We start from the raw sequence: 15973 nt of genomic DNA on the forward strand, positions 1-15973 counted from the left end.
CCAAGAAGAAGATATAACAATTTTAAGTACTTATGCACCCAACATAGGAGCAATATAGAAGGCAAATGCTCACAGCCATAAAAGGAGAAATCGACAGTAACACAATAATAGTGGGGGACTTTAACACCTCACTTTCATCAATGGACGGATCATACAGGCAGAAGATCAATAAGGAAACACAGGCCTTATGTGACACATTAGACCAGATGGATTTAATTGATATTTATAGAACGTTCCATCTGAAAGCAGCAGAGTACACATTTTTCTCAAGTGCACATGGAACATTCTCCAGGATAGACCACATGCTTCGTCACAAAGCAAGCCTCGGTAAATTTAAGAAAAGTGAAATCGTATCAAGCATCTTCTCCTACCACAACGCTATGAGATTAAAAATCGACTACAACAAAACAATGAAAAAACACAAACACATGGAGGCTAAACAATATGTTACTAAACAACCAATGGATCACTGAAGAAATCAAAGAGGAAATTAAAAAATACCTAGAGACAAATGAAAACGAAAACACGACAATCCAAAACCTACGAGATGCAACAAAAGGAGTTCTAAGAGGGAAGTTTATAGCAATACAATCTTACCTCAAGAAACAAGAAAAATCTCAAACAACCTAAGGTTACACCTAAAGCCACTAGAGAAAGAAGAACAAACAAAACCCAAAGTTAGTAGAAGGAAAGAAATCATAAAGATCAGAGCAGAAATAAATGAAAGAGAGATGAAGGAAACAACAGAAAAGATCAATGAAACTAAAGGACGGTTCTTTGAAAAGATAAAGAAGATTGATAAACTTTTAGCCAGACTCATCAAGAAAAAAAGGGAGGGCTCAAATCAATAAAATCAGAAACAAAAAAGAAGTTACAGGGCTTCCCTGGTGGCGCAGTGGTTGAGAGTCCGCCTGCCGATGCAGGGGACACGGGTTCATGCCCCGGTCCGGGAAGATCCCACATGCCGTGGAGCGGCTAGGCCTGTGAGCCATGGCCGCTGAGCCTGCGTGTCCGGAGCCTGTGCTCCGCAACGGGAGAGGCCACAACAGTGAGAGGCCCACGTAACGCAAAAAAAAAAAAAAAAAAAAAGAAGTTACAACTGACACCACAGAAATACAAAGGATCATAAGAGACTACTACAAGCAACTATCTACCAATAAAATGGACAACCTAGAAGAAATGGACAAATTCTTAGAAAGGTGAAATCTTCCAAGACTGAACCAGGAAGAAATAGAAAATAAGAACAGACCAATCACAAGTATTGAAATTAAAACTGTGATTAAAAGACTTCCAAGAACATAACCATCCCAAACTTCAGACAATACTACAAAGCTACAGTAATCAAAACAGCATGGCATTGGCACAAAAACAGACATATGGATCAATGGAACAGAACAGAGAGCCCAAAAATAAACCCACACACCTATGGTCAATTTATCTTCGACAGAGGAGGCAAGAATATACAACGGAAAAAAAGACAGACTCTTCAGCAACTGGTGTTGGGAAAGTTGGACAGCTGCATGTAAATCAATGAAGTTACAACACGACCTCTTACCATACACAAAAATAAACTCAAAATGGCTTAAAGACTTAAACATAGGCTATGACACCATAAAATGTCTAGAAGACAACAGGGGCAAAACATTCTGACATAAATCATACCAACGTTTTCTTAGGTCAGTCTCCCAAGGCAATAGAAATAAAAGCAAAAGTAAACAAATGGGACCTAATCAAACTTACAAGCTTCTGCACAGCAAAGGAAACTGTAAACGAAACAAAAAGACAACCTACAGAATGGGAGAAAATATTTGCATATGATGCGAGTGTCAAGGGCTTAATTTCCAAAATATACAAACAGCTCACAGAGCTCGACAACAAAAGAACAAACAACGGAATCGAAAAATTGGCAGTAGACTGAAGTAGACATTTCTTCAAAAAATAAATACAGGGGGCCAATAGGCACATGAAAAGATGCTCAATACGGCTAACTATTAGAGAAAGGCAAATCAAAACTACAATGAGGTACTATCGCACAGCAGTCAGAATGGCCATTATTAAAAAGTCTACAAATGACAAATTGCTGGAGAGGATGTGGAGAAAAGGGAACCCTCCTACACTGTTGGTGGGAATGTAAGTCGATGCAGCCACTGTGCAAGACAGTATGGAGGTTTCTCAGAAAACTAAAAATAGAATTACCATATGATCCAGCAACCCCACTCCTGGGCATATATCTGGAGAAAACTCTAATTAAAAAAGATACACGCACCCTTATGTTCACAGCAGCACTATTCACAATAGCCAAGACATGGAAACAACCTAAATAGCCATCAAGAGATGAATGGATAAAAGATGATGTGGTACACATATACAATGGAATATTACTCAGCCATGAAAAAGAACGACATAATGCCATTTGCAACAACACAGATGCAACTAGAGATTATCATAGTAAGTGAAGTAAATCGGAAAGAGTAAAACAAATACCATATGATATCACTTCTATGTGCAATCTAAAACATGACATGTAAAGCAACTATACTCCAATAAAAATTAATTTTAAAAAAGTAAAATAAAAGGTTAAGTGACTTGAAAGAAGTAAAAAATAAAATAAAATATGACAGCTATCTATGAAAGAGAAACAAAATCAGGGACATAGAGAATAGACTGGTGGTTGCCAAGGGGGTGGGGGGGGAGAGGGTAGGAGTGGGAGTTTGGGATTAGCAGATGCAAACTGGTATATATAGAATGGATGAACAACAAGATCCTACTGTACAGCACAGGGAACTATATTCAATATCCTGTGATAAACCATAATGGAAAGGAATACTAAAAAGAACGTATATATATCTATAACTGAGTCACTTTGCTGTACAGCAGTAATTAATGCAACATTGTAATTCAACTATACTTCAATAAAAAATAAGACACACACACAAAAAAAAACTATCAACAAACAAAATCCAGGACTAGATGGCTTCACAGGCAAATTCTATGAAACATTTAGAGAAGAGTTAACACTTATCATTCTGAAACTATTCCAAAAAACTGCAGAAGAAGGAACACTCGCAAACTCATTCCATGAGGCCATCATCACCCTCATACCAAAACCAGACAAAGATGATACCACAAGAAAAGTACAGGCCAATATCACTCATGAGCATACACGCAAAAATCCTCAACAAAATACTAGCAAACTGAATCAATCCAACAATACATTAAATGGACCATACACCATGATCAAATGGGATTTATCCCAGGTTGAAAGGATTTTTCAATATCCACAAATCGATCAGTGACAAACAAACACTATATGATCATCTCAAGAGATGTAGAAAAAGCTTTTAGCAAAATTCAACACCCATTTATGATAAAAACTCTACAGAAAGTGGGTATAGAGGGAACCTACTGCAACATAATAAAGGCCATCTATGACAGACCCACAGCTAACATCATACTGAACAGTGAAAAGCTGAAAGCATTACCTCTTAGATCAGGAAAAAGGCAAGGATGTGCACTCTCACCACTTTGACACAACATTGCTGTGGATAGGACTTTCAAAACTATCAGAGTTGGATCTGGGTAAGATGGCGGAAGAGTAAGACGCGGAGATCACCTTCCTCCCCACGGATACACCAGAAATACAGCTACACGTGGAACAACTCCTACAGAACACCTACTGAATGCTGGCAGAAGACCCCAGACCTCCCAAAAGGCAAGAAACTCCCCACATACCTGGGTAGGGCAAAGCGGAGAGATTCCCGCACAGAGGATCGGTGCCGAGCGGCACTCACCCGCCCAAGAGGCTTGTCTGCTCGCCCGCCAGGGCGGGCGGCGCTGGAAGCTGAGGCTCGGGCTTCGGTCAGAGCGCAGGGAAAGGACTGGGGCTGGCGGCGAGAACTCGGCCTGAGGGGGGCTAATGTGCCACAGCTAGCCAGCAGGGAGTCCGGGAAAACTCTGGAGCTGCCGAGGAGGCAAGAGACTTTTTCTTCCCTCTTGGTTTCCTGGTGCGCGAGGAGAGGGGATTAAGAGCGCTGCTTAAAGGGGCTCCACAGACGGGCGCGAGTCACGACTGAAAGCGCGGAGCCCAGTGACGGGCGTGGGTCGCTGGGGCTGCTGCTGCCGCTGCCAAGAAGCCGGTGTGCGAGCGCAGGTCACTGTCCACACCGCCCTTCCGGGAGCCTGTGCAGCCCGCCACTGCCGGGGTCCCGGGATCCAGGGGCGGCTTCCCTGGGAGAACGCACGGCGCGCCTCGGGCTGGTGCAACGTCACGCCGAACTCTGCCGCTGCAGGCTCGCCCCGCACTCCGTGCCCCTCCCTCCCGCCCGGCCTGAGTGAGCCAGAGTCCCCGAAGAGGCTGCTCCTTTAACCCTGTCCTGTCTGAACGAAGAACAGACGCCCTCCGGCGACCTACACGCAGAGGCGGGGCCAAATCCAAAGCTGAGACCCAGGAGCTGTGAGAACAAAGAAGAGAAAGGGAAACCTCTCCCAGCAGCCTCAGAAGCAGCAGATTAAAGCTCCACAATCAACTTGATGTACCCTGCATCTGTGGAATACATGAATAGACAACAAATCATCCCAAATTGAGGAGCCAGGAGTCAGTGCTGTGCCTCTGAGGTGGGAGAGCCAACTTCAGGACACTGGTCCACAAGAGACCTCCCAGCTCCACATAATATCAAACGGCGAAAATCTTCCAGAGATCTCCATCTCAACACCAGCACCCAGCTTCACTCAACGACCAGCAAGCTACAGTGCTGGACACCCTATGCCAAACAACTAGCAAGACAGAAACACAACGCCACCCATTAGCAGAGAGGTGGCCTAAAATCATAAAAAGTCCGCAGACACCCCAAAACACACCACCAGACGTGGACCTGCCCACCAGAAAGACAAGATCCAGCCTCATTCACCAGAACACAGGCACTAGTACCTTCCACCAGGAAGCCTACACAACCCACTAAACCAACCTTAGCCACTGGGGACAGACACCAAAAACAACGGGAACTACGAACCTGCAGCCTGCAAAAAGGAGACCCCAAACACAGTAACATAAGCAAAATGAGAAGACAGAAAAACACACAGCAGGAGAAGGAACAAGATAAAAACCCACCAGACCTAACAAATGAAGAGGTAATAGGCAGTCTACCTGAAAAAGAATTCAGAATAATGATGGTAAAGATGATCCAATATTCTATTTCCCAGATCCAAAATCTTGGAAATAGAATAGACAAAATGCAAGAAACAGTTAACAAGGACCTAGAAGAACTAAAGATGAATCAAGCATCGATTAAAAACACAATACATGAAATAAAAAATACTCTAGATGGGATCAATAGCAGAATAACTGAGGCAGAAGAACGGATAAGTGAGGTGGAAGATAAAATAGTGGAAATAACTGCTGCAGAGCAAAATAAAGAAAAAAGAATGAAAAGAACAGAGGACAGTCTCAGAGACCTCTGGGACAACATTAAACGCACCAACATTCGAATTATAGGGGTTCCAGAAGAAGAAGAGAAAAAGAAAGGGACTGAGAAAATATTTGAAGAGATTATAGTTGAAAACTTCCCTAATATGGGAAAGGAAATAGTTAATCAAGTCCAGGAAGCACAGAGAGTCCCATACAGAATAAATCCAAGGAGAAATACGCCAAGACACATATTAATCAAACTGTCAAAAATTAAACACAAAGAAATTATATTAAAAGCAACAAGGCAAAAACAACAAATAACACACAAGGGAATCCCCATCAGGATAACAGCTGATCTATCAGCAGAAACTCTACAAGCCAGAAGGGAGTGGCAGGACATAATTAAAGTGATGAAGGAGAAAAACCTGCAACCAAGATTACTCTAACCAGCAAGGATCTCATTCAGATTGGATGGAGAAATTAAAACGTTTACAGACAAGCAAAAGCTGAGAGAGTTCAGCACCAGCAAACCAGCTTTACAACAAATGCTAAAGGAACTTCTCTAGGCAAGAAACACAAGAGAAGGAAAAGACCTACAATAACGAACCCAAAACAATTAAGAAAATGGGAATAGGAACATACATATCGATAATTACCTTAAATGTAAATGGACTAAATGCTCCCACCAAAAGACACAGATTGGCTGAATGGATACAAAAACAAGACCCATATATATGCTGTCTACAAGAGACCCACTTCAGACCTAGAGACACATACAGACTGAAAGTAAGGGGATGGAAAAAGATATTCCATGCAAATGGAAACCAAAAGAAAGCTGGAGTAGCAATTCTCATATCAGACAAAATAGACTTTAAAATAAAGACTACTAGAAGAGACAAAGAAGGACACTACATAATGATCAAGGGATCGATCCAAGAAGAAGATATAACAATTGTAAATATTTATGCACCAAACATAGGAGCACCTCAATACATAAGGCAAATACTAACAGCCATAAAAGGAGAAATCGACAGTAACACAATCATAGTAGGGGACTTTAACACCCCACTTTCACCAATGGACAGATCTTCCAAAATGAAAATAAATAAGGAAACACAAGCTTTAAATGATACATTAAACAAGATGGACTTAATTGATATTTATAGGACATTCCATCCAAAAACAACAGAATACACATTTTTCTCAAGTGCTCATGGAACATTCTCCAGGATAGATCATATCTTGGGTCACAAATCAAGCCTTGGTAAATTTAAGAAAATTGAAATTGTATCAAGTGTCTTTTCTGACCACAATGCTATGAGACTAGATATCAATTACAGGAAAAGAGCTGTTAAAAAATACAAACACATGGAGGCTAAACAATACACTACTTAATAACGAAGTGATCACTGAAGAAATCAAAGAGGAAATTAAAAAATACCTAGAAACAAATGACAATGGAGACACGACGACCCAAAACCTATGGGATGCAGCAAAAGCAGTTCTAAGAGGGAAGTTTATAGCAATACAATCCCACCTTAAGAAACAGGAAAAAAAAAAAAAAAAAAAAAGAAACAGGAAACATCTCGAATAAACAACCTAACCTTGCACCTAAAGCAATTAGAGAAAGAAGAACAAAAACACCCCAAAGTTAGCAGAAGGAAAGAAATCATAAAAATCAGATCAGAAATAAATGAAAAAGAAATGAAGGAAACAATAGCAAAGATCAATAAAACTAAAAGCTGGTTCTTTGAGAAGATAAACAAAATTGATAAACCATTAGCCAGACTCATCAAGAAAAGAAGGGAGAAGACTCAAATCAATAGAATTAGAAATGAAAAAGGAGAAGTAACAACTGACACTGCAGAAATACAAAAGATCATGAGAGATTACTACAAGCAACTCTATGCCCATAAAATGGACAACCTGGAAGAGATGGACAAATTCTTAGAAATGCACAACCTGCCAAGACTGACTCAGGAAGAAATAGATAATATGAATAGACCAATCACAAGCACTGAAATTGAAACTGTGATTAAAAATCTTCCATCAAACAAAAGCCCAGGACCAGATGGCTTCACAGGCGAATTCTATCAAACATTTAGAGAAGAGCTAACACCCATCCTTCTCAAACTCTTCCAAACAATATCAGAGGAAGGAACACTCCCAAACTCATTCTACGAGGCCACCATCACCTTGATACCAAAACCAGGCAAGGATGTCACAAAGAAAGAAAACTACAGGCCAATATCACTGATGAACATAGATGCAAAAATCCTCAACAAAATACTAGCAAACAGAATCCAACAGCACATTAAAAGGATCATACACCATGATCAAGTGGGGTTTATTCCAGGAATGCAAGGATTCTTCAATATACGCAAATCAATCAATGTGATACACCATATTAACAAGTTGAAGGAGAAAAACCATATGATCATCTCAATAGATGCAGAGAAAGCTTTCGACAAAATTCAACACCCATTTATGATAAAAACCCTGCAGAAAGTAGGCATAGAGGGAACTTTCCTCAACATCATAAAGGCCATATATGACAAACCCACAGCCAACATTGTCCTCAATGGTGAAAAACTGAAACCATTTCCACTAAGATCAGGAACAAGACAAGGCTGCCCACTCTCACCACTCTTATTCAACATAGTTTTGGAAGTTTTAGCCACAGCAATCAGAGAAGAAAAGGAAATAAAAGGAATCCAAACTGGAAAAGAAGAAGTAAAGCTGTCACTGTTTGCAGATGACATGATACTATACATAGAGAATCCTAAAGATGCTACCGAAAAACTACTAGAACTAATCAGTGAATTTGGTAAAGTAGCAGGATACAAAATTAATATACAGAAATCTCTGGCATTCCTGTACACTAATGATGAAAAATCTGAAAATGAAATCAAGAAAACACTCCCATTTACCATTGCAACAAAAAGAATAAAATATCTAGGAATAAACCTACCTAAGGAGACAAAAGACCTGTATGCAGAAAATTATAAGACACTGATGAAAGAAATTAAAGATGATACAAATAGATGGAGAGATATACCATGCTCCTGGATTGGAAGAATCAATATTGTGAAAATGACTCTACTACCCAAAGCAATCTACAGATTCAATGCAATCCCTATCAAACTACCACTGGCATTTTTCACAGAACTAGAACAAAAAATTTCAAAATTTGTTTGGAAAAACAAAAGACCCCGAATAGCCAAAGCAATCTTGAGAACGAAAAACGGAGCTGGAGGAATCAGGCTCCCTGACTTCAGACTATACTACAAAGCTACAGTAATCAAGACAGTGTGGTACTGGCATAAAAACAGAAAGACAGATCAGTGGATCAGGATAGAAAGCCCAGAGATAAACCCACGCACATATGGCCAACTTATCTTTAATAAAGGAGGCAGGAATGTACAGTGGAGAAAGGACAGCCTCTTCAATAAGTGGTGCTGGGAAAACTGGACAGGGACATGTAAAAGTTTGAGATTAGATCATTCCCTAACACCATACACAAAAATAAGCTCAAAATGGATTAAAGACTTAAATGTAAGGCCAGAAACTATCAAACTCTTAGAGGAAAACATAGGTAGAACACTCTATGACATAAATCACAGCAAGATCCTTTTGGACCAACCTCCTAGAGAAATGGAAATAAAAACAAAGATAAACAAATGGGACCTAATGAAACTTCAAAGCTTTTGCACAGCAAAGGAAACCATAAACAAGACCAAAAGACAACCCTCAGAATGGGAGAAAATATTTGCAAATGAAGCAACTGACAAAGGATTAATCTCCAAAATTTATAAACAGCTCATGCAGCTCAATAGCAAAAAAACAAACAACCCAATCCAAAAATGGGCAGAAGACTTAAATAGGCATTTCTCCAAAGAAGATATACAGACTGCCAACAAACACATGAAAGAATGCTCATCATTAATCATTAGAGAAATGCAAATCAAAACTACAATGAGATATCATCTCACACCAGTCAGAATGGCCATCATCAAGAAATCTAGAAACAATAAATGCTGGAGAGGGTGTGGAAAAAAGGGAACACTCTTGCACTGCTGGTGGGAATGTGAATTGGTACAGCCACTATGGAGAACAGTATGGAGGTTCCTTAAAAAACTAAAAATAGAACTACCATATGACCCAGCAATCCCACTACTAGGCATATACCCTGAGAAAACCATAATTCCAAAAGAGACATGTACCAAAATGTTCATTGCAGCTCTATTCACAATAGCCCGGAGCTGGAAACAACCTAAGTGTCCATCATCGGATGAATGGATAAAGAAGATGTGGCACATATATACAATGGAATATTACTCAGCCATAAAAAGAAACGAAACTGAGCTATTTGTAATGAGGTGGATAGACCTAGAGTCTGTCATACAGAGTGAAGTAAGTCAGAAAGAGAAAGACAAATACCGTATGCTAACACATATATACGGAATTTAAAAAAAAAAAAGTCATGAAGGACCTAGGGGCAAAACGGGAATAAAGACACAGACCTACTTGAGAATGGACTTGAGGATATGGGGAGGGGGAAGGGTAAGCTGTGACAAAGCGAAAGAGAGGCATGGACATATATACACTACCAAACGTAAGGTAGATAGATAGTGGGAAGCAGCCACAGAGCACAGGGAGATCAGCTCGGTGCTTTGTGACCGCCTGGAGGGGTGGGATGGGGAGGGTGGGAGGGAGGGAGATGCATGAGGGAAGGGATGTGGGAACAGATGTATATGTATGACTGATTCACTTTGTTATAAAGCAGAAACTAATTAAAAAATTAAAAAAAAAAAAGAAATATACCTATGTCTCACTGAGGTAAACTCTTAATTTCCAGAGAATATAGAGAGTTGTATTTGCAAGCCAGGCCTTGAGCTAGTCATCTAAACTTGGAATATTATTGGCATTTCTGTCTTGGGATGAAAATGGTACTAGAAGTTTTCCCATCTTTTCCTCCCTCCTGTCGCACAGTTATGTGAAGCCTTGCCTACATCATCTTTTGAACTGGCCGAAGTCATATGTAGAAGTGTTTCTTAGACACTTCCACCAAAGTTGTCCTTTTAGCATAAGAGAACATTGTACACTGGGAAAACTGGACAGCTACATGTAAAAGAATGAAATTAGAACACTCCCTAACACCATACACAAGAATAAACTCAAAATGGATTAAAGACCTAAATGTAAGGCCAGTTTGACACCATCAAACTCTTAGAGGAAAACATAGGCAGAACACTCTATGACATAAAATCATAGCAAGATCCTTTTTGCCCACCTCCTAGAGAAATGGAAATAAAAACAAAAATAAACAAATGGGACCTAATGAAACTTCAAAGCTTTTGCACAGCAAAGGAAATCATAAACAAGATGAAAAGACAACCCTCAGAATGGGAGAAAATATTTGTAAATGAAGCAACTGACAAAGGATTAATCTCCAAAATTTACAAGCAGCTCATGCAGCTCAGTATCAAAAAAACAAAAAACCCAGTCCAAAAATGAGCAGAAGACCTAAATAGACATTTCTCCAAAGAAGTTATACAGATTGCCAACAAACACATGAAAGAAAGCTCAGCATCATTAATCATTAGAGAAATGCAAATCAAAACTCAATGAGATATCATCTCACACCAGTCAGAATGGCCATCATCAAAAAATCTAGAAACAATAAATGCTGGAGAGGGTGTGGAGAAAAGGGAGCCCTCTTGCACTGTTGGTGGGAAAGTAGATTGATACAGCCACTATGGAGAACAGTATGGAGGTTCCTTAAAAAACTAAAAATAGAACTACCATATGACCCAGCAATCCCACTACTAGGCATATACCCTGAGAAAACCATAATTCAAAAGGAGTCATGTACCAAAATGTTCATTGCAGCTCTATTTACAATAGCCAGGACATGGAAGCAACCTAAGTGTCCATCGACAGATGAATGGATAAAGAAGATGTGGCATATATATACAATGGAATGTTACTCAGCCATAAAAAGGAACAAAACTGAATTATTTGTAGTGAGGTGGATGAACCTAGAGACTGTCATTCAGAGTGAAGTAAGTCAAAAAGAGAAAAACAAATACCTTATGCTCACACATATATATGGAATCTAAGAAAAAAAATGGTCATGAAGAACCTAGGGGCAAGATGGGAATAAAGATGCAGACCTACTAGAGAATGGACTTGAGGATACAGGGAGGGGGAAGGGTAAGCTGGGACAAAGAGAGAGAGTGGCATGGACATATATACACTACCAAACATAAAATAGATAGCTAGTGGGAAGCAGCCTCATAGCACAGGGAGATCATCTCTGTGCTTTGTGGCCACCTAGAGGGGCGGGATAGGGAGGGTGGGAGGGAGGGAGATGCAAAAGGGAAGAGATATGGGTATATATGTATATGTATAACTGATTCACTTTGTTATAAAGCAGAGACTAACACACCATTGTAAAGCAATTATACTCCAATAAAAATGTTTAAAAAAAAAAAAAAAAACTATCAGAGAAGAGAAAGATATAAAAGGAATCCAAACTGGAAAAAAAGTAAAACTGTCACTGATTGCAGATGACATGATACTATACGTAGAAAATCCTTAATATGCTACCAGAAAACTTACTAGAGCTCATCCATGAATTCAGTAAAGGTGCAGGATACAAAATTAATACACAGAAATCTCTTGCATCCCTATACACTAACAATGAAAGATCAGAAAGAGAAATTAAGGAAACAATCCCATTTACCATTACATCAAAAAGAATAAAATACCTAGGAATAAACCTACCTAAGGAGGCAAAGGACCTGTACTCTGAAAACTATAAGATGCTGATAAAAGAAACTGAAGATGACACAAACAGATGGAAAGATATACCATGTTTCTGGATTGGAAGAATCAATATTGTCAAAATGACTTACACTACCCAAGGAAATCTACAGATTCAATGCAATCCCTATCACATTACCAATGGCATTTTTCACAGAACTAGAAGAAAAAAAATTTTAATTTGTACAGAAACAAAAAAACCCCTGAATAGCCAAAGCAAACCTGAGAAAGAAAAACGCAACTGAAGGGACTTCCCTGGTGGTGCAGTGGTTAAGAATCCACCTGCCAATGCATGGGACACAGGTTCAAGCCCTGCTCCAGGAAAATCCCACATGCCGCGGAGCAACTAAGCCCATGTGCCACAACTACTGAGCCTCCACTCTAGAGCCCACGAGCCACAACTACCGAAGCCTGCACGCCTAGAGTCCATGCTCTGCAACAAGAGAAGCCACCGCAATGAGAAGCCCATGCACCACAACAAAGAGTAGCCCCCACTCGCCACAATTAGAGAAAGATCGCTCACTGCAACGAAAACCCAACACATCCAAATAAATAAATTGATTAAATTAAAAAAATTTTTTAAAAAAGAAAGAAAATGAAAAACGGAACTGGAGCAGTCAGACTCCCTGACTTCACACTATACTACAAAGCTACAATAATCAAAACAGTATGGTACTGGCACAAAAACAGAAATATAGTTCAATGAACAGGAAAGCCCAGAAATAAACCCACGACCCTATGGTCAATTAATCTACAACAAAGGAGCAAGAATATACAATGGAGAAAAGACAGTCTCTTCACCAAGGGGTGCTGGGAAAAGTGGACAGTTACATGTAAACGAATGAGATTAAAACATTCTCTAACACCATACACAAAAATAAACTCAAAATGGATTAAAGACCTAAATGTAAGGCCAATTATAAAACTCTTAGAGGAAAACATAGGCAGAACACTGACATAAATTGCCGTAGTATCTTTTTTGGATCCACCTCCTACAGTAATGAAAATCTAAAAAATTAAAAAAAACAAATGGGACCTAATTAAACTTAAAACCTTTTGCACAGCAAAGCAAACCATAAACAAAATGAAAAGACAACCCACAGAATGGGAGAAAACGTTTGCAAATGAAGCAACCAACAAGGGATTAATCTCCAAAATATACAAACAGCTCGTGCAGCTCAAACAACCCAATCAAAAAATGGGAAAAATATTTAAATACACACTTCTCCAAAGACATACAGATGGCCAACAGGCACATGAAAAGATGCTCAACTTTGCTAGTTTTTAGAGAAATGCAAATCAAAACTACAATGAGATATCACCTCACACCAGTCAGAATGGCCATCATCAAAATGTCTACATACAGGGCTTCCCTGGTGGTGCGGTGGTTAAGAATCCACCTGCCAATGCAGGGGACACGGGTTCGAGCCCTGGTCCGGGAAGATCCCACATGCTGAGGAGCAACTAAGCCCATGCGCCACAACTACCGAGCCTGTGCTCTAGAACCCGCGAGCCACAACTACTGAAGCCCGCACACCTAGAGGCCATGATCTGCAACAAGAGAAGCCACTGCAATGAGAAGCCTGTGCACCACAATGAAGAGTAGCCCCCGCTCTCTGCAACTAGAGAAAGCCCACGTGCAGCAAGAAAGACCCAATTCAGCCAAAAATACAATAAATAATAAGTTAAAAAAAAAGAAAAAATTCCTTAAAAAAAACTGTCTATAAACAATAAATGCTAGAGAGTGTGTGGAGAAAAGGGAACCCTCCTACACTGTTGGTGGGAATGTAAATTGGTTCAACCACTATGGAGAACAGTGTGGAGGTTCCTTAAAACACTAAAAATAGAACTACCATATGATCCAGCAACCACACTCCTGGGCATATATCCAGAGAAAACCATAATTCGAAAAGATATATGCACCTCAGTGTTCATTGCAGCACTATTTACAATAGCCAGGACATGGAGGCAACTGAAACGTCCATCAACAGAGGAATGGATAAAGAAGATGTGTTACATATATACAATGGAATATTACTCAGCCATAAAAAAGAACAAAATAATGCCATTTGCAACAACATGGATGCAACTAGGGAATATCATAACTAAGTGAAATAAGTCAGACAGAAAAAGACAAATATCTTATGATGTCAATCATATGTGGAATCTAAGAAAAACGATACAAATGAACTTATTTACAAAACAGAAACCAACTCACAGAGTTTGAAAACAAACTTATGAAAGGGGAAAGGTGGGGGGAGGGATAAAATTAGGAGTTCAAGATTAACATATGCACATTACCATATGTAAAATAGATAATCAACAAGGACACACTGTATAGCATAGGGAACTCTACTCAATGATCTGTGATAACCTATATGGGAAAAAAAATCTGAAAAAGAATGGCTATGTGTATACGTATAACTGAATCCCTTTGCTGTATACCTGAAACTAACACAACATTGTAAATCAACTATATTCTAATATAAAATAAAAATTAAATTAAAAAATGTTTCTTCTTACACTATGAATTATGGAATAGCAAGCAAAAAGAAAGGAATTTCAATCTGAGAATCTTAACTTTATAAAATCTTCCCAATTGAAGCCTCCCTTAGAGGAGTTTCCCAGTATGAACCTAACATGAAATACAAAAACAGGCAAATCAGAAAAAAAAAAAAAAGACTTACGGTTTAGGAGACTCAAGTTTTCACTTTTCATGTCTTCCAGTTGTTGTTTAAGTAGTTTATTTTGCACCTCAAGCTCCAGTTTCCCTTCTTTCAGTAGTGAATAGTTGCTCATCTCTTTAACCTTCTTGCTCAGCACATGGTTTTGCTTTGTTAATGCCAAACACTGAGCTTTGACAGACTCCAACTGAAGCTGGAATTGGAAAAGGATAACTTGTACTTGAACAGTGACTTTACAGGACTGCATAGGTAAATAAATGCTGGTGGGCTGCTCTCAGCTGGGCAGCATAATTTAATTACGGTCACTTGACTGAAGCGTGGTTCTCTGCAACAAGACAACCCTAACTACAACTTCTGCCCTGGAGCTGAGGATGGGGCAAGTTCATCCAACTCGATTTATGCAGAACCCTGTCCTACAAAGCAAGTCCTTCGGATTATCACCCAATTTTCCAGATGCAACTAAGGACCCAAAAGCCATCACAGAGTTAGTAATATGTCTATTTTTTAATATGAAAAGGTAAGATAGATACCAATAACATGCTGTGAGGTGCTTTCCTTTTCTTAGTCTAATGTATCTCATGTTTGGAGACAGGAGCCTATAAAGTTCTCAAACAAGTCATCACAGTTGCAAAAACAAATTGTATATACAGAACATATTTTAAGTTCCTAAAGTTCCAGTCCTGTCCTTTGGATAGCAAGCACACAAATGAACAGAGAAAAAGTAACACTATCATGTGAAAAATGCCTCTCATTTTGCTTTAATCTGTGAGAGCCTGATGTAGTGATAAGAATTTTTACCTGCTGCTGAGGCAAAGGGAGAAGAGGCTGAGTAGATAATAGTATACACCAGCCACCTGCTATGGGCCAGGCACAGTAAACCAGCTCATTGAAGTCCCTCAACAACCATGGGATGTGGGCAATATCCCAGGGTTTTCGGAGAAAGGATCTGAGGTCACAGATCTTGCCCAGAGGCACACAAGCAGTGAGGGAGACACAAAGGATTCAAGGACGACTCTGGGCCCCAAACGACATGCTCTTTCTATGCTTCTCTAGGAGA

The 15973-nt window shown here is 39.6% G+C and overlaps 1 protein-coding gene across 5 annotated transcripts in view; it reads right to left on the bottom strand.

Annotated features, from left to right (window-relative positions):
• The window catches only part of OFD1 (OFD1 centriole and centriolar satellite protein), a 73993-nt gene that overhangs the window by 31932 nt on the left and 26088 nt on the right, over window positions 1–15973 (bottom strand). For all 5 annotated transcript variants that reach the window (XM_081222951.1, XM_081222949.1, XM_081222948.1 and 2 more), the window contains exon 13: window positions 14920–15109. In XM_081222951.1, the coding sequence (XP_081079077.1) occupies window positions 14920–15109 (190 nt within the window). The remainder of the gene's footprint in view (window positions 1–14919; window positions 15110–15973) is intronic.

Source organism: Mesoplodon bidens (genome assembly GCF_964165515.1).
Source record: "Mesoplodon bidens genome assembly, chromosome: X".
Taxonomy (NCBI): domain Eukaryota; kingdom Metazoa; phylum Chordata; class Mammalia; order Artiodactyla; family Ziphiidae; genus Mesoplodon; species Mesoplodon bidens.